This window comes from Penicillium canescens, assembly GCF_028828765.1.
Source record: "Penicillium canescens strain IBT 15451 chromosome Unknown utg000002l_segment0_segment0, whole genome shotgun sequence".
Classification (NCBI taxonomy): Eukaryota; Fungi; Ascomycota; class Eurotiomycetes; order Eurotiales; family Aspergillaceae; genus Penicillium; species Penicillium canescens.
Genome location: NW_026703964.1, coordinates 4497589 through 4515602, shown reverse-complemented (window position 1 = coordinate 4515602; position 18014 = coordinate 4497589). Strand labels below are relative to the sequence as shown.

The following is an 18014-nucleotide window of genomic DNA, read 5'->3' as shown; positions in this document are numbered from 1 at the left end:
TAAATACACATAAGTGGGATGTTTTGTCTGTGATAGCCTGTGACAGTCCTTTTTTTGCGATTTGTTGATAACTGTCTATATCTACTTAGTCAGCTCGGTTATACTCTAGCTTTTCTTTCGTCTTCGCTTTCTAGATTTTAAACAAAACATCTAGTTGGTTCCATAAGAGTATATACTGGAAATAGTTCCACGGTCTGAGGAAACCGAAGGCCCGACAATGAGTAAGCAGGTCGGCGTACGGAAAGGCCGAGCTTACTTATCGGCTTATCGGCTTATCGGTTTCGTCATTCCCCAGGCATAAAAGAGACGATCCGACACTCTTGTTATATCGAAGTACACTCTCGTCATATCCAAGTCATTTAAACATATTTCTACCATGCCATCCACAAACAATATTGCTTTCACAGCCCCGATCAACCCACCAGGACTCTCACCCGTCCTAGCTGTGGACCAAATCTGGAAAGGGCTCCTCCTCAAAATCCGCAGCGCAGAAACCTTCGTCCCAGCAGCGATCCAATCCACAAAGGTCGTGAGCGAATCCTACGATGACAATGGCAACCCCGTGACCGTCCGCGAAGTCCTTTTCCGTGAATCTCAGAAGACAGTCCAAGAAACTGTTACCGCGTTTGAGGCTGGTCGTGTGGAGTTTGTGCAGCCTGATGGGAGCAAGATCAATAATGTGATCAGTGAGGGCGCTGATGGAGAGCTTTATATGACTTACATCTTTGAGTGGAGGCACCCTGGGGTTTCCAAGGAGGAATTGGCTGCGTTGGCTGAGAAGGAGAGGAAGATGAGCCAGATGGCCGTTGAGGGGACTATTAAGGTGTTGAGGCAGTTGGTTGAGGAGAAGAAGCTCTAAACTGGGCTATATAACTTGATCTTTCCATATCACGAATCTATGTTCTGAATCCAAGCTCATTATTAGGTAGCTGTAGTCTCCAAGTACTAATCAAGGGATGAAGCCGCAATATATCGAGCTCTGCATACTGCTATATTCAAGCCTGAGGGATCAACACCTTACCCTCAGAAACACAAACAGCAGTCCCAGTCAAAACGACCTTCTCAATCTTCTTCTCACCATCAAGAGAAACCCCAACACCGATATCACTCCTCCGCCCCATCTCAACACCCTGCACAACATGATAATCCAAATCCTGCCCAGCCCGTCCCTCCGTAAGACTCAAATAAGCAGCCAACCCACTAGCCGAACTACCAGTAGCAGGATCCTCCAAAGTGCCCAGCATCATCCTAGCCCGAATAACCTCCCTCCCCAAAACATCATCCCAAACGCCCCTAACAATGAAATAAACACAAACCAACCCAGCCCTCCACCCCTCATCAAGATACTCGCTAGAAACAAATTCACCACCCGTAGCAGGCGTAACAGCAGCCAAAGCCTCCAAAGACCCCAACTCAATAAACAACTGACTCATCCCCTTGACAACAGAAAACAAAGGGAACGTCACATCCTCCTTGGGGAAGAAAGGCGCCAGAGTCGGATGCAACCGCAATAACTCCTTAACGCCGAACCGCGCGCCGTGGATGCGCGTGTTATGCGCAATCTGCGCGGCGACGTACTTGCTCGCGGCGTCTTGAATGGTGATGGGGATATCGCCAGATTTAGTGGCCAATGTCGTGATGCCAGGGCCGTCGGCTGGGTTGGCTGAGTGGGTTAGGAACCAGGATGCGGCGCCGATGGTGGGGTGGCCTGCGAAGGGGATTTCGCAATCTGTGGTGAAGATGTCGATGGTACGTTTTGTGGCTTCTGTCACTGGGTGTACGAAAATGCTTTCTGAGAGGTTGAATTCTTGTGCCAGGGTTTGCTTTTGGCGTTGGGTTAGAGCGTGGGCTGGGTCCTCTGGGAGGAAGACTACTGCTAGTGGGTTGCCGCTGTAGGGGGTTGATGTGAAGACATCTAGGGTGATGAAGTTTAAGTGGGTCATTGTGGTGAATTTTGTCAATTGGGAGAGGTTGAGGTTGAGGAAATGTAGATTTGAGGTTGTGGATGCGGACGCTTCTTATACTCCCCACTACCGTGTTGACTCATAGCGGCTATGTCAGATTCTGCACAAAAGTCCATAAAATGACGGCTGAAGAGTGGTGGATCTCGGCATTTGTTAAGTTCTTTGGTTCCCTTGATACTGGATGTTCTATGAACTTCTCTCTCTGCATCTATGGCACCACAAAATCCTCCGGCATCCCACGCTCACCACCCCATCTCGCCATCCCCTCAATAAGCGCCTTACTGAATGCAGGATCATACTTCAATCCACTATTAGCAGCTACAATCCTCCCAGCCCTCCAGATAGCCCACTTCTCAGCCATCGTTCCCTCCGGCGCACGCAAAATTCCAACCGCCACATCGACAACCGAAGGCCGAGTATCAGAAATATAAAACAAGGTCGCGCCACAAGTCCCACAGAACGTCCGCAGCCTACCTTTACTCGATCTGTAACTCTTCGATGACCCAATAACCAAGTCTGCCGATAAGTGGGGCGATATATGATCCAACGCAACGTACATCCAAGCCATGACATTTGTTCCAGTAGTGAGGCGGCAGTCATCACACAGATCAAGAAGTGCAAGCCATTTACTCGTATCAGACGAGTGTAACCATCCTTCACTTGCAGAACTGGCGATGAATTCTTCTCGAGGACGGGAAATGGTAAAGGAAACGCCGCCGCAGTGGCATTCAGCGAGTAGTTCCTCGGAAGTAGACTCTGCTTCATCGGTTCGGATTTCCCTACCGACGTCCTTCTTCGTCAAGCCAGAGGATGTATCCTCCGGGTTAAAGATCTCAAGCCGCCGACCATCAATATGCGAAAATATAGCTGAGAGACCACCATCAGCTGATGAATCCGTAAAGCAATGTGATCTCATCTCCCACAACCCGGTATTTGGTTCTGTGAAGATCGCTGTAGATATTGTCCAGTTTCCATCGTCTAGTCCTAGATCGCCGACGTGGCAGCCGCATGTATTGCAGAAATGGCGTGTTCCTAGTGCCGAAGCGTGGTTGTAGCCTGTTAGGTTATTCATGCTGGACGGGCTGATGAATTGGGGTGTTATTCCTGCTGGTAGTGGTGCGTGGAAGATACATGGTGTGCCATGGACGTGGCGGCAGATGTTGCAGTGGCAGATGTGTGTTTTGAGGGGGAGGGATGTTGTTGGGAGGGTTATTGTGAATTGTATGTTGTTGCAATGGCATTTTGCTGTTAGGGTTTTGGTGCTTAGGGAGGTCATTCTTATTGATAGTGCAGAGGTGGAAAAGGAAAGATGTGCAGAGGGGGAAAGCTCGTATTTAAACCTCACTAGCACGGACCTCGAGTTGATGTCTATAGTGATTACATATTGCTGAGACGGCTATAATGCCCCCTCTAGCTTGTATAATATTGAGTCATAAAGTGTTCGTGTTCTCACTGAACCTAGGTATCCGATGCTTCACAATACATATGCCAAAAACGCCTCATCAGGTCATAACATGTCGCAAAGATGAATGACGGTGATCATTCCGAGTCACTCTCAATTACAAACCCTCCGCGCATACGTCTTCGAGATGCAGCCACAGGAACATCCTCATCTTCAGCATCATTCTCGGGTGCTGGAGGTTTGGGTTTACTCGGACGGTCACGCATGAACGCAAGATCATCATCGAAAGCAAGATCGTCTTCACTAGATGTGAGAGGGGTGTCTTCGTCCTCTCCAGCACCGAGACTAGTAGAGACTTCCTGCTGAGTGTGCGAAGATTGAGCATCAAGCTCTGCCATGAGGATGTCGCCATCAGCATCAGCATCACTGTCGGCATCGCTTCCGGCAGAACCAGAATCACGGCGCTGTCGCTTGTTTTTAGCGGCTGCAGAACCGCCTGTGTCGCTTCGCTTGCGTCCAGCGGCTTTCTTGCCTTTGCCTTTGCCCTTGCTTGATGTATCCGTGGCACCAATACGGATGGCGTGCTTGACTGCCGCATCGTGCTTCTTTCGTCGCTCTTCTTCGAGGCGGAAGAATTCCTTATCTGCTTCCTCGTCACTCTCCTCATCACTGGCATGGATGAAAAGATCACTCTTGATCTTCGCCTGGCGAGAAAGAGCGTTTGATAGACGTGCATCACGTCGCGCCTGCAGAGTTTCCTCGTCCAATTCAGGCTCTGTATCTTTGGACTTCTTCTTGCGCTTTTTCTTCAGCTGGTCTAGCGCATTAGCCTTTGACCGCGGGTTTGGCGGGAACAAGATTCCATCTGGAACCACATCCTCGCCTTCCGAGTCGGATCCGAAGCTAACATCGAGCGTACCCTGAACCGTGGCCCGAGGACCTCCTGGTTTCTTTTGTGTAAGATGCTTACGAGGATCATCATCACCATCCCCGGAGAATGGTGTTTGAAGGGCCTTTTGGATTTCCGAGATAGATTCACGCAGGTCCTTAGACTGCTGAGACGCCGGAATAACCCAAGCGGCACCAACCACGTCTTCGACACCCAGTCGCTCGAAACCAACGAGCTTCATCAGTAGACGCAGCCTAGCGTTTGAGAACATGGCACTCTTGCAAGCCTCGTCTTTGCTTTTGACGGCTATAGTACAGTTAGTTTTATCCTAGAATCGGCGTAGCAGGGAACATACTAATCAGTGGGTTTGGGACGCTGACAGCTTCAGGAGACTCGGCCTGCCGAATTTCATCTTGTGCTTCCCAGGCCTCTCTTTCAGAAGCTCCCGAGCTCAAGACATCAACGATCCATTTCACCAGATCTGCTCTCCCGTCAAGAACAAGGGCTCCAACCACAATCTTCAACTCGGCTTCCTTGGTTGTCGCCTCGGGTGATGTGATAATGAGCTCCGCCGGTGGTCGCTTGGACTGGTACGATGTTTGCTTTTCGTGTCCAAACTCAAGGTAGTAAACAGTCGAATTGATCTTACTGAACAACATTTCAGTAATCAAGGCCGGACGCTGGTCGAGCTTCTTGATCATTCGTCGAATGATTTGCCGCACGAGCTCTTCCCATTCTTTAAAGACGGAATTGCTTGAGTCCATTGGTCCTGGGCCCTTAATCATTCGGTAGAATAGACTGATGATATCAACGCGGAATAGCAAGGTAGTCATCTCCTGCTTGAACGCAATGCGGTAGAAGTAGCGGTGGGCACGCTTGAGTTGCTCCGAGTTAAGCTCTTTGTAGAAGCCTGTGAATGCAACGAACGTATCCACGCAACTCTGGTTGCAGAACTTGGCCGCAAAGCGCTTGAAGTCAAAGCTGCGCTCTTTGGTGACCTGAGCGGCTTCCACCTCGTCTTCGGCTTCGGAGTCGCGTTCCTCGTCATCATCTGCTCCATCTTCCGTGTCTTTATCGGCCTTCTTCTGCTTGCGCTTGGCCTTCCGGCGGGATCGAATCTGCATGTCGGCGTTGAGTTTGGAATAGCGTTCCAACATCCGCAAGAAGACATGAGCAAGTTCTGTGCATGCATCCAGGTAACCAAACCCTTGATCTTTGTATCCTCGGACGATTGCCAGAATTCGGTCATGTGTTGTTTCTTCGTAGAAGATTCGGTTTTGGATGTTCTCGGCAATCTCCTGATCTTCCTCAAGCGGTGACACAGCCATTTCCTGCACGGTCAACAGAATCTGAGTGAAGCAGCGCATCTGGGCATTAAGGTCTTGCCATTCCTTGTTGTCCAAGCTGTTCTGCATGGCCCGGTTCAGGGAGATGAAGGTCTCTTGGTTTAGGACTCCAGCGACCAAGCCATAACTATCCGGCTCAATATCTTTGGTCCTTCCCCCATTTTGGGCGGTGCGCTGACGGGACTGTCGGGCCCTCCTCACACGTTCTGCCTCGAGGAACCATCCAACCGTATAGAAGAATTGGCGGGTGTTGATATCTAGTACTCGTTCGGCTTCGCGTTCAATGGCTTTCCGCACGTGGGTGAAAAGAGGGTTGAATCCAGAATCCAGGAACTCTTCAACAAAAGTCCGTAGGTTCTTAGTTGCCTCCGAGTTCAAATGAGCGGGCATGTTGAAGTTGCTGTTTTGAACGGCGTCTTCTTGCTTGCGCCGAGGTTTGGGCTTGTTCCACTTTTTGCTTTGGTCCATCTTGTGAAGAGTAGTCTGATCGTCCCTCAAAACATCTTGCCCAGAGACCGTAGACACCTTCGCATCATCTCGCTTGACCCAGATCATTGTACCAAATCTTCCATGGCGTGTCGGGGCGTTCTTTGCGTACTCCCGTCGTACCGAGTTTTCCTTCTTCAAGAGATCGCTAAGCTCGTCGGTCCGCTTTGCCTTTCTCTGATCATCGTCCATGAACAGCTTCTCGACATTGACACCCTTCACAATGTGGAAAATGATCTCCATCAGAATAATATCTTGAAGGTTGAAGTCATCGCCAACATTCGAGCACATAGTCAGGAGAAGTGCAAATGCATCCTGGTCATGGAAAGCATTGATCGTTGCTGATCTAGATGTTTCCTCCTCTTCGCCTTCGGCAGCAAGCCGGGTGTTCGGGGAAATGATCGCAATGTTTCGCAGGAAGTACAGCATCAATTTGAGAATTCCTTCGTCTCGGGCTTCGCGTTCGGATCGAGCAGTCACCATGCTAGGAAGGGCAATTCGGATAACGGCACGTAAGAGAGTCGAGCCTCCATATTTGAGAATACCGCGTTTGTACTGGACCTGGGTTTGTTGGATGTAGGGGGTATGGCGATGGTGGTTGACCGTCATCTGGCTGTGGAACTCTACTGGCCAAGTCAATGGGACAAGAAGTTCCAAACACGCCAGGGAAATCCTCGTCATATGCTTGCTCTTCTGTCCCGTAGCCCACCAGAGCGCAAGGATCGGAAGTAGATCTCCATTGATCAAGTTAGCCTCTCCCAGGCACCGCGCAACGTCCATGCGATTGTTCTTCTCGTCGTACAATTTCAGCCAGCGCTTGATATCGCGTAAACAGGCCAAAGCGTCATCTCCGAGCACATATCGATCGGCATCTTCGCCGTTGAAACCTCCGAGCTAAGAATTGACCGCATCAGTAAATTAAACCAGACAAGGCAAGATGAAAGAACTCACAGCAGTAACCAGGCCATAAACATAGCCTCGCACGTCTGGGTCGACGACCTGCACGTCGTGGCCTAGAGGGACAACCTCTTCATCCATGGTGGGCTGGTATCAATCTGCTTCCCAAAGCGTACGAAATGGCAACGCGTCGACGCGTGCTCGGCATCGGCGATTCGGAGAAACTGGATGCCGCCAGAATACCGAAGATAACCGACGCTCTTACCGCAGGTTTTTGCGGCCATTTGTCCTGTTTGTCTGGCAGAATATCAGCTCTATAGTTGTGGTTTCTACTACGCATGTCTCGTTTATAGCATTGCTGTAGCACTCTTCCTGGGTGTGGGCACTCTTGCTGAGAAAATATAACATTGATTTACACTACAATTACATACTCGTATTGTCGCGAGAGAATCTTACCCCGTCAAAATGGCCGACTTCCAAGCTGGTGCGTAAAATCTTACACCTCGTAGTACTATACAATGCGAATTTCATACCCCAAAGTTGCATATGCCATATTTATATAGCCTATTACTAATCAATTGACAGCTCTCAGTACGAAGTCGGTCGTGGGTGAAGCATTTTACATGTCCAGAATGAAACCATGCGTAAACAGCTGTAAGGCGGTGAGTCGTAAGGACTAAATGGTCGCTATTTTCTACTACACATCGGCGTCGGGAAGCACGTGAAGTCATTGCAGTATAACCATTGCTTCTTCACTCACCTTTCACATTCACATATTCCTTCTATATAGCTTAAAGCATTCGAACATAGCCATGCTTACCTCGACACTTCGTTCCCTCTCACAACGGGGCCCCGTGGTGGCCCGCAGCTTTAGCTCCACCTCCGCAGCTCATGCAGCCGAGGTCAAGTCACTTGGTGTGATCGGTGCCGGCCAGATGGTGAGTAAGATGCTATTCAGAGCCCGACTACAGGCCTAACGCAATTATAGGGCCTTGGAATTGCCCTCGTTGCTGCACAGAAAGCACAGGTCCCCGTAACCCTTGTCGATACTTCTCAGGCATCGTTGGATAAGGGCCTCAAGTTTGCCGGTACGCCGAGCTCCACTAGTCGCTGCTATCACCAGAGTTTCTAACACAGCATTAAACCCCAGATAAACTGCTTGAGAAGGATGTCTCCAAGCAGCGCCTCACTCGTGAGGCTGCAGACGCAGCCCGTGGACTTTTGACACCCACTCTCAAGATGGACGACCTCTCCTCCGTCGACTTCGTCATTGAGGCGGTCCCTGAGATCGTGGACCTGAAGACAAAGATATTTGCCAGCTTGGCTCAGATCGCCCCGAAGCATGCCATCCTCGCCACGAACACCTCTTCCATTTCCATCACCAAGATTGCCGCTGCGACGAGTGCGGATCCCACTGATCTGCAGGCTTCGTCTCGAGTAATTTCCACTCACTTCATGAACCCTGTCCCCATCCAGAAGGGCGTGGAGATTATTCGTGGCCTGCAAACCTCCCAGGAAACAATGGACACGGCCATTGCCTTTGTCCAGCGCATGGGCAAGGTTGCCTCTGTGTCAGCCGACTCACCTGGCTTCCTGGCCAACCGAATCCTTATGCCCTACATCAACGAGGCAATTATCTGCCTGGAGACTGGTGTTGGTGGCCGGGAAGATATTGACAATATCATGAAGACCGGCACCAACGTCCCGATGGGTCCATTGACCTTGGCCGACTTCATCGGCCTGGACACCTGCCTCGCAATCATGAATGTCCTGCACCAGGAGACTGGTGACAGCAAGTATAGATCTGCCGGTCTTCTGCGCCGGATGGTGGATGCCGGCTGGCTAGGCAAGAAGAGTGGAAAGGGATTCTACGACTACTAGGCGTCTCTGCCTGTGTGAGGGAGGAGAATCATTGCAAGCACGATACCCCTCCTGTGACTTTTTCTGATAGAAAATATAAAGTTGATCTGATCCAAGCACTTGTCAATCCCCCAACAATATTAGTTTTCCCCTTCCCAGTCTAAACCCTCCATTGCAGCAACCACTATATTAACATCGAGATCCGCATCTGCAACAACCACATTTTCCTGACCGGGAGGGGCTCCAGAACAATTGCAACTCCTATAACGTGCACCGCATTGGTAACTTAGTTGGTCAGCAAACAGCATTGACTGGGATCCTTTCAGCCCAACCCTGGACAGATGAACATACCAAAACTCCGTTCGACATCTGCAAACGACATGGTCACACGTCCCGTAGATCTTCTCAACAACAGCGTGGCACCCAAAACACCGCTGCCAATTCTCATTCTTGGCCAACTCCAAAACAGACTGAAGACCAGGATCATACGAACACTCCCTGGTACCATGCACGAGATCCCGACAACTCGGGCAGATCTTCACCCAGCAGTAAGGACAAACCTTATGGGTCAAGCGATTAATCTGGTACTTGGGGTTGATCCATCGTCCGCATTTCGTTCGGGGGCAATACAAGCGCTCTGAGGGTGGGATTGCGTACTCGTCTGATCGGGCGATATAGCGTCTTCTGTTTCGGGAGCCTAGGGCTTTCAGGACTGCTATCTGGGAAACCTCTTTCCCGCAGCATTTCACTGGAAATTGGTCGGTGGTTTCCAGGGCTGTTAATGCCATTTGTCGGAGGCACGTTCTGCAGAAGTTATGTCCACATGGAGCTGTCAGTGATTTGCCGGCTTGGACTTCCTGGCAACAGCTTGCACATCTGTATAGAGTAAATATCCATGAATTTTGGATGTTTTTCCAATACTAACTCTTGTTCGTCCCCGGAGACTTTCTGGATTCTCTTGAGGAATCTGTCCAGGCAACTCGGAAACATTAGGACGAGTGTGGATCTGGTAACCCACCCTTTGAAAGACGTTGTATAATCTTGACAGCGAATTTATCTGTCTGTGGCTTCAGGGGATGATAATTTGTTGAAAATAACGGCCTAGTATGTAAGATAGAGCCGGGGCAGCTCCTTCTAAGATACTACCGCAGATCAGAATGGCCTCATCTCCCAGGCTGAGCCTTTGGCATCATAAGAGTAACCAAGGATAAGCAAACATTGTTTTTTTGTATTCCTGAGATAGCCCTAATACGCGCTGGATGACGGCTGCTACAGTTGGGGGTATTGTCATATTTTGGCTATTCAGAAGAACACATTGTCATCCAAGACTTCACTTCCTTTGTATTGACTCGAGTTATAGTATGAAGCCGACATTCATTCTCTAGCTTAGGGAAATAAGAGTTGGAATGTATCCATGGGACTGCAAATCCTTTTACCGCAAGTTTCGAGAAGCTTAACATGACAGCCCTAATGGAGACAAGAGCGACAAATTACTTCGTCATGCTAAAGGCGACATGGTCTGGCCTTTTTGAAAGTATAAATTGTTGCAATCATATTGACCAAACACCAACATTGAAAACTAGGGTATCACTAATGCTACAGATGCTGTCGATTTTAACCACCGTAAACTCCCACAGTAATCAATCCCAAATCTGCCGCTGTAATTGACATGTTATACAAGGCCGGCGAACCGTCGACCAGCCCATCCAGATCCATATTCTTGGTATTCTTGACGAGAAATGGCTACTCTGCTGATTTCCTCTCTGTTTGTGGCGAAACGACAGGCTCCAAGCCATGTTGAGTGGACAGGGCTAGCGAAAAATGTTAGCGCTCGATGCAACCTTGTAACAGAAAGTATGATAACTCACTCAGTAGCCCGGCGCACTCTCACCACACATTCGGCAGATGCAATTTGCCGCAACTCAGTTTCCCTGCAAAGCATAGTTTATTAGTTGAGTTAAACGTCTTTAGACATTCAGAAACCTACAATCTTTCCATGAAGCCTGGAATCAAGGCATTCCCGCCAACAACCATGACATTCGCCAGGAATGCAGAGTGCAGGCCGGTAGGAAGAGCCGACAAGCTTTGAAGGATTATTTCGGGTACACCGGCCGACTTCATCCCGATATCACTTGGGGTGAATAGGATCTCTGGAACAGCGAAGCGTTCATTGCCCAGCACGAGTACATCCTCTGATAATACTTCAGCACTGAGGCCAGATAGCGCTCCTTTCTTCTTTTTAACTTGCAAAAGTGGGTCATGGGGTCTGCTGAAACCCTTTCTGTTTGCATTTGGGTCAGGGAGCACATAGTCTAGCACAATTCCTTCTTCAGAACTGGCCTGGCGCTTCCGCCCTGCTTTCCACGTTTGCTCCAAATCCCCGGCAAAGTCATTGCTCACATAGCAAACTGCCTCTTTGACTTCGTTCATGATGTATGATTCATCAACCATGTTGTACTGGCGCATTGACACAATCTCCTTCAAATAGTTTGTCAGGTGCTTGCCTCCTAGGTCGAGTCTTCGCACTCCACGTTGCAGAGCTTGACCTTTGTAAACCGGAGTCACTGTTGTGTGCGAGTAGCCAGAATCGACGACCAATAAGCAGTCTGCGGGCAGAGGAGTTGAGTCTGGTGTCGTGGTGAGGGGGTCGCCGAAGAGAGTATGAATTTCGTTCCACGCATTAAGGGTCGGACCTGAGGAAGTCAGTACCAGAGTTCAGACAGCATCAAATAACCAGACCATCTTACCTATGCACCTCACATATCCCCCGAATCCCCATTCCTCCATAACCATCTCGTCTGAGTGTCGTTGCAGAATAGGCAGGGCATTCGGCGCTTCAGTAAGCACAAGTGTAGTATTCTCGGGATCAGCGATCCGAGTATTCTTATTCCAAGCCGACGCTTTCTCATCAAAGAACGACTGGTCCCAAATCTCTCTCTCCGCTTCCCAGTTCGAAACATATCCCTTCTCCAACGGGCGTCGGAACATGGCCTCATTCCAGTCGGTTACTGTCGACAGCTGAGAGCCAATGACGATTTTGTTATCACGCGTCTTGACGAGGGCGTTGGGAATCGAGGTACAGGCGGAAACACTTTCTTCGGGTGGGAGATCAGAGGCGTAGCCCGCTTTGATCATGTAGGCGCCATTGTCGATGACGAAGGTCTTGTCGGGCAGGTGTCGTGACACCTCTACGGACTTGGCAGGTGTCGCAGGGGCCTTTGGCGGGGCGCGAGGTCTGGATGTTCCCATAATTGCGGGTTGTTTGGCAAAGAGCTTGGGACTGCGCGAAGCTCGGATGAATGCAATGATGAGGTGTTTGTCTCGTTTGACTGGAAAATATCCGCTTAGTAATCTTATACTCTGAGCTCTCCAGGGCTATTGCTAATCCAGTGCCTTGAATAATCATTTATACAGTAGCTTTGATAGCTACCTGGTATCTAATTCAGAATCAATACCTAGTAGCAAGGTTGTTGTAATGGGATTCGCTCTGTAACCTTTGGAGTATACCCGGTTGCTTGGGCGTGAATGTGAAGCCTGACTGTGAGACCTCTGTATATTTACCAAATCTGAATTAGCAAATAGTCTGAACAGTTCTTTCGTTGGCCTTTTGCGATCATTCAACAGAAGTCAGTGCAGGGTATGGTAGGCGGCGGAAGCAGTACTATACTACTCCGTACAAGAATACTATTTACTGCAATCATTCGACCGTGATTGAGTCGATACAATTGAAAATCACGTATACTGAGCCAATCACCATAATTCAGAAGAAGCAATTATATTCAATCATTTCCCTCTTTAACAGCTGTAACATACAAACAAAACCACAGGTGACCCCGCAGAGCCCTAATCAGCCCCGCGGCCCAAGGTTGTCAAACCCAACCCAAAATTTTTCCCCGACAACAGACCCCTCCAGAGAAGCCACCAGTGGCAGGTTCACGGCAACTCACAATGTCACAACTATCTGCCGTACTCAGCACAACCCTCACCCTCATTGGACAATTCCAAACGGCCCTCACGACCCAACCGACCGCTGCAGCAGCCGAAGCCGCCGCGCAAGATGCCGAAGCCCTGCCCCTCCTAACGGCCTCGTCGAGCGCGCTCAAAGCTCAAGTCACAAAACTCTCATTGCTTGCTATCACCTCTCCGTTCACACATTCGGCTATCTGCACCGTGCTCCGTGATCTGAATGAATCCGTCCTGCCGTCGATCGTTACCGCTGCCCTCCTTGTTACACCGGTCCAATACACCAAAGCGTTTAACTCGGAAGTTGTTGTTCTGGTTAAGACGACTCTGACCGAACTGCTGAATCTTGTGTCAGACGTCAAGCGCGTTGGAGAGAAGAAGGATCAGGAGAAGAAGGACAATGGAAAAGAGAATGATCTGAGCAAAGCTGAGAAGGATGTAGTTACACTTGCTACTGGTCGCGTCTGGGATGCATGTGATACTGTGACTGATGTCGCGAACAAGGGCGTGGTTGGATTCGTTATGCGCCGCGTCGAGCAGTGGAGAGATCTTGTTCGCGACGCGGTTGAAGAAATCGAGGACTGGGATCCTGAGGAAGATGGAGATGAGTTCTTTGATGAGCTTCTAGGTGATGATGGAAAGGAGCAGAAAGACGAAGAGGACTCTGATGACGATGATGACGACGACGACGACGACGAAGAAACCGCCGCCCTGCAGGAACACAAGAAGTCCTCTATCCGGTTCCTCAAGCCTGTTGCTCAGGTCTATCCTGCTATCATCAACAACCGTCTCAAGAATGCCGGAAATGCGCCGTTGTCCTCTCCGTCTGGTGTCAAAAAGTTGGAGTCGTTGATGCTGAACCTACAAGCTATCCCAGACCACGTCGATGAGGCGGCTGGCGCATTATACGAGGCCGATTTCGACAAGTCGGGTCAATATCTGCAAAAGACGCGCAAGTGTGCTACAAAAGCAGTGGACTTGGTGATGTCACCTTGGGTTGCCGCAGCGGGTTCCGATGAGACAGCAGACAAGTTCACCACATGGTCAAAGACATGGCTTAAGGTCATTGATGAAGTCAGCAAGCCAATTGACGAGAACTGAATGAGATGACTTGTCACAAATATGTGCAGAGTCCGACGATAAGATGAACAAATGCCCGGGAAAATCATAAATAGAGATTATGTATATGTACATAGAACAAAAATGATAAGTTAACCTTTCATTATACACACCAATCGAAATAATGGCCTGAGCTAGTCCTCACTTCCTAGAGCTCCTCCTCACTGGCTTCGTCTTTTTCCCATTCAGGGAGCTCATTCAGTGGAACGCGGTCTCGCAAAAACTCCAAGATTGAGTCAGTCCCCTTGGCAACTACCTGCCATCTAGGCACTCTGAACTTGTTGCCGGCTACCTCAAAGCGTCTCAGGGCTAATCCGTTACCCCAGTTCTTAGGGGAGCGCTCAGCACCCAGCAGGCCAATCTTCGGGGGAAGGGAATCAATGTCATTGTTGCTAACATCCAAAACCTGCAACCCTTGCACCGCTTCAAAGGTCAAGGAAGCGAACTGGTTATCAGACGCAATGAAAGTCTTCAGCTCTGGGTAGGTCTGTCGGATTTGAGGCAAGGGCCCCTTCAGGCGATTATGGGAAATGTCCAAGAACGTCAGGGATGGAGCGGTCAGGTTGGCCAACAGAGGCTCCAGCGACTTTAATCTGGTTACGTTCAAGTTCAAAGATTGCAGCTTGGGCAGCTCAAGCGGAGAAGACAGAAAGTCAGCCCCGTTGAAGGGATTGTTCGAGAGATCAAGCTCAACAAGACCCTCGGCGAGCATTGCAAGTGCTGGGGCTGGGAACCAGGGTATCTCGTTGTGTTGTAAGTAGAGGCAGCGAATATCTTGGGAGGGAAGCATCTCCAGCTGGTCCACCTTGAGATCTGCCATATCAGAATAAGACCGATCAAGAGTACCGCCGGATTTGAGCTGCCAACTGACATCGAGCGCAGGGTTTTCTGGTGCCAGAGTGAACTGAGTGGCTACTGAGCCCTCATCATCTGTGTCCTGAGGATCGGGCTCGCAGCGGCTTCGCATATCACGTTTGATGTCTTCAGTGTCCATGGTTAGGAACCTCCGCTCACGGAAGGGATTGTTGGCGACACGGAAAGATGTGAGGCTTTCCATAAAACCCATCTTCTCATCCAAACGCAAAAGGTCATTTCCAGTGAAGTCAGCCTTCTTGATATTCTTGAGCTCCACGAATCCCGGTGGAAGCTCTGAAATTTTGTTCTCCTCCGCAGAGAGTGTTAACAAAGACTGCCACGAAGACATGCAGGGGAGGTGCGTTATGCGGTTGACACCAATCAAAAGAGTATGTATGTTAGGCAGATCAAGCATGTCATTTGCCGAGAAAACCACGACAACATTGTTCGCAATGTTCAGGGTCTGCAAGGTCTCGAAACACTCCACTGAGGCAGGAATCAAGGTACCTTCCAGCTTGTTCTTTTGCGCATTGATCGTTTTCAAGGGAAGTTTACTGAGCAATTCGAATGGCAAAGAGGTCAGCTTGTTCTCGCTGACATCCAATGTCCTCAAAGAAGTCAACCCAACCAGTGCCCCGGAGAGGCTGGTGAGATTATTTCCGCGGAGGTCTAAAGAATCCAGTTGGTGAAGACCCGCAAAGACTGTCGACAATTGTCCCTCGAGCTTGTTATTTGCCAATTTCAAATCTGTCAGAGACATTATCTCTGTGAGAATCTGAATATTATCCATGTCCAACGAGTTGTTCGATAGATTGAGAGTGCGTAGATTTTGCATACGGCGGAGACCGTTCGGAAGTGATTTCAGTATATTGCCATGAAGATCCAATGTCTCAAGCCCACCAAATTGAAGTCCCCGGTCGTCACTGTCTGGATCAAAGTCTTCGGGGTTGATGTCCGGGAAGACAGCGTCTGAAATACGTTCTAATTCATTATCCGCAGCAATGAACTTCACGAGATCGACATTCTCAAACCAGTTCGCTGAGTTGTCTGGATCGTAGTCGTACATCGTCAGGACTTCCTTTGGAATTTCTGTCAAAGACATTGCCGCGATATTCAGCTGGCCGGTAGAGCGTCCTGTTTGAACTCGTTTTCGCATGACCAATCGGTTGTCACCCTTAGGTAGCTGATTGAAAGGATCCTCTTCATCAGCGCCTCCCCATGAATCGGCAGATGGAGCCTGTGGTATCACTTTTTGTGGTGTTTCCTTCTTCTCTTCGGCTGCCATTGCCTTACGTGCAGCCTTCGCCTTGGCTATGGTCTCACGCAGCGTACTAGATGATTTCGAGACTTTCCTGGCTTCGGATTCTGCTTGCTGCTCAGGGGATAGCTCATCCTGCACGTTGGATGCAGCAGACACATATCTTGACGCCGTCGATGGAGATCGCATAGCGGACGGTTGCTCTGACTGGGGTTTACGTGTTTTTCTCACTTGAAGGGGTTTCTGTGGGGGTCCCATGTTTGATTGAGTAGGCTTTGTGGTGATCTTGCCGGGTGAGGGTCGGACACTCGAGGGCTTTGTTGTATCTTTGTTCCCAATGGATCTTTGGGATAATTTCTTCTTGAGTGGTGACTTGATATCGGAATGTGCCTCATCCCCTGGTGCAAGGCTTTGTCTACTCGACGGCGCCTTCAATTTAGAAGGGGTTTTGCCTTCTTCCGAACCACGCACTGGAGAAAGGGACGCAACGGACATGCGAGGCTTCGAGGGAAGCCGTAGTTGCGACACAGGCTGGGTATACATCTCGCTGGTACTTGGCGCGCCTGACGAGGCTCTGGATGGCGATCTCGAATAACTGGACACATTGGACGGAGCACGAGATGGCGAGCGTATTGGGCTGGCGCCATTGAAAAAGCTGGACTGTCTTCTTACCGACGCCGGGGAGGGTGGAATTTGTGATAGCGTCTCAAGTGTCCGCTCAGACAAGGACGGACGCACTTCGCACCGACCACGGTCTTCCTGTATTGATGCGGTTGATGCAGTGTCTTCATCGCCGGCAATTGGGGTCATTTCCTCCGAGGTTTGTATGTCATCTGCCCCGCCTTGCGTTTCGTCTGGTATTTGCGAAGCTGAGATTGAATCTGTTCGGGTTTTTGGCGGGGATGAAAAGCGCGCGAGCGGTTTCTTCGCAAGTGTGTCGTATGAAGGCCTTCGTAGCCGTCTTTCATCTAAACCAGGGTCGGCTCGTAGTCTATCTCGGGAGGGTGAAGGCTTGATCGATTTGGAGGTGGTCGCCGCGGGTAATGGCAGCCTTGAAGTCAGTCGAGGGTTTCCACTTGCTGGCCGCGGAATACCGCTCGGAGGGCGTGTTGTTGTCTTGTGTTGTCCTTCCATCTCGACCCGCGTATTGTTGGGTTTTGGTCAGGGAGAAAGCCGCAAGTTGAGAGATCCGCTCATGTCCGAGCGGGACAAAGAATGTAAGGGCGGAAACCAAGCGAATCGGCAAATTTGCGCTTGTCTTGACACAAAGAATGGAGATCTCAGAAATGTGTCGGAGGAAGTGGATTGTTTACATTTCACGATCCCGCGATAGCAGCCTCAGGCAGCATTTTCCCGGTCTGTCATCGATCTATCTAGAACGGGCCTTGCAGTGCAGATTTGGACCCTTCGCCATTTATACACGTAAGGGTATAGTTTTAGACTAGCCTCGCCTATTTAGTGCTTTGCTCCTCTTTTCATATATTTTTTGCTAATTTTTGGTTTCTAAAAGAAAGGACCTAGGGCTGCACCAATATCTCTCCTGAGTATCTTTTCCTCTCCGCGATTTAAATTGAACTCTATTTACGTACTAAGCTTCTTTGTCCCTCTACTACCGAATGATAAGGTAGTCTATTAGCCTTTCTAAGTCGTAATTCCCTAAATACGTACCTGATCTCGACTTACCTTACTCTAACTCTAAATACATATATTTCCAAAATCTTACCCATTTCATCTCCCTCTTTCTTCCTCTCATCCCATTTACATTCCCTTCACTCGCTGATTCCACTCATCAGAGTGTATACCCTATCGTCATGGCATCCAAATCATCCTAGCCTGAGAGACTGCCTATCATCTACAAAAATACAAACATTGTCGCAGTGACTCATTTTCCTTCGATGGCCCAGTAAACGGTGGCTGGCTTATTCCGAGTTCTATGCCTCCACGTTCCATTTCAAAGGACTCGGGATAGAGCAGA

General features: G+C 49.6%; 8 protein-coding genes across 8 annotated transcripts; 3 read left to right on the top strand and 5 right to left on the bottom strand.

The window, feature by feature from the left end:
- Window positions 1-376: 376 nt before the first annotated feature.
- Window positions 377-859, top strand: N7446_002930 (SRPBCC family protein; the record flags this gene model as incomplete). The annotated part of the gene is made up of 1 exon (XM_058511679.1): window positions 377-859. One exon carries the CDS (start codon window positions 377-379, stop codon window positions 857-859), a length of 483 nt encoding a protein of 160 aa, XP_058377215.1.
- A 136-nt stretch (window positions 860-995) lies between these two features.
- Window positions 996-1943, bottom strand: N7446_002929 (PhzF family phenazine biosynthesis protein; the record flags this gene model as incomplete). The annotated part of the gene is made up of 1 exon (XM_058511678.1): window positions 996-1943. One exon carries the CDS (start codon window positions 1941-1943, stop codon window positions 996-998), a length of 948 nt encoding a protein of 315 aa, XP_058377214.1.
- A 229-nt stretch (window positions 1944-2172) lies between these two features.
- Window positions 2173-3240, bottom strand: N7446_002928 (GFA family protein; the record flags this gene model as incomplete). Its single annotated transcript, XM_058511677.1, has 1 exon — window positions 2173-3240. The coding sequence occupies one exon, from the start codon at window positions 3238-3240 to the stop codon at window positions 2173-2175; it is 1068 nt and encodes a 355-aa protein (XP_058377213.1).
- A 263-nt stretch (window positions 3241-3503) lies between these two features.
- Window positions 3504-7125, bottom strand: tof1 (putative DNA repair protein (Tof1); the record flags this gene model as incomplete). The annotated part of the gene is made up of 3 exons (XM_058511676.1): window positions 3504-4561; window positions 4611-6981; window positions 7039-7125. The coding sequence occupies 3 exons, from the start codon at window positions 7123-7125 to the stop codon at window positions 3504-3506; spliced, it is 3516 nt and encodes a 1171-aa protein (XP_058377212.1).
- Window positions 7126-7752: 627 nt separating this feature from the next.
- N7446_002926 (3-hydroxyacyl-CoA dehydrogenase family protein) lies at window positions 7753-8987 on the top strand. The gene is made up of 3 exons (XM_058511675.1): window positions 7753-7922; window positions 7973-8072; window positions 8135-8987. Exons 1-3 carry the CDS (start codon window positions 7797-7799, stop codon window positions 8863-8865), a joined length of 957 nt encoding a protein of 318 aa, XP_058377211.1. The 5' UTR covers window positions 7753-7796; the 3' UTR covers window positions 8866-8987.
- Window positions 8988-10516: 1529 nt separating this feature from the next.
- On the bottom strand, window positions 10517-12093 carry arp6 (actin family protein; the record flags this gene model as incomplete). The annotated part of the gene is made up of 4 exons (XM_058511674.1): window positions 10517-10655; window positions 10713-10775; window positions 10832-11537; window positions 11592-12093. The coding sequence occupies 4 exons, from the start codon at window positions 12091-12093 to the stop codon at window positions 10517-10519; spliced, it is 1410 nt and encodes a 469-aa protein (XP_058377210.1).
- Window positions 12094-12792: 699 nt separating this feature from the next.
- On the top strand, window positions 12793-13908 carry N7446_002924 (uncharacterized protein; the record flags this gene model as incomplete). Its single annotated transcript, XM_058511673.1, has 1 exon — window positions 12793-13908. The coding sequence occupies one exon, from the start codon at window positions 12793-12795 to the stop codon at window positions 13906-13908; it is 1116 nt and encodes a 371-aa protein (XP_058377209.1).
- Window positions 13909-14074: 166 nt separating this feature from the next.
- On the bottom strand, window positions 14075-17173 carry N7446_002923 (uncharacterized protein; the record flags this gene model as incomplete). The annotated part of the gene is made up of 1 exon (XM_058511672.1): window positions 14075-17173. One exon carries the CDS (start codon window positions 17171-17173, stop codon window positions 14075-14077), a length of 3099 nt encoding a protein of 1032 aa, XP_058377208.1.
- Between the last annotated feature and the right edge of the window lie 841 nt (window positions 17174-18014).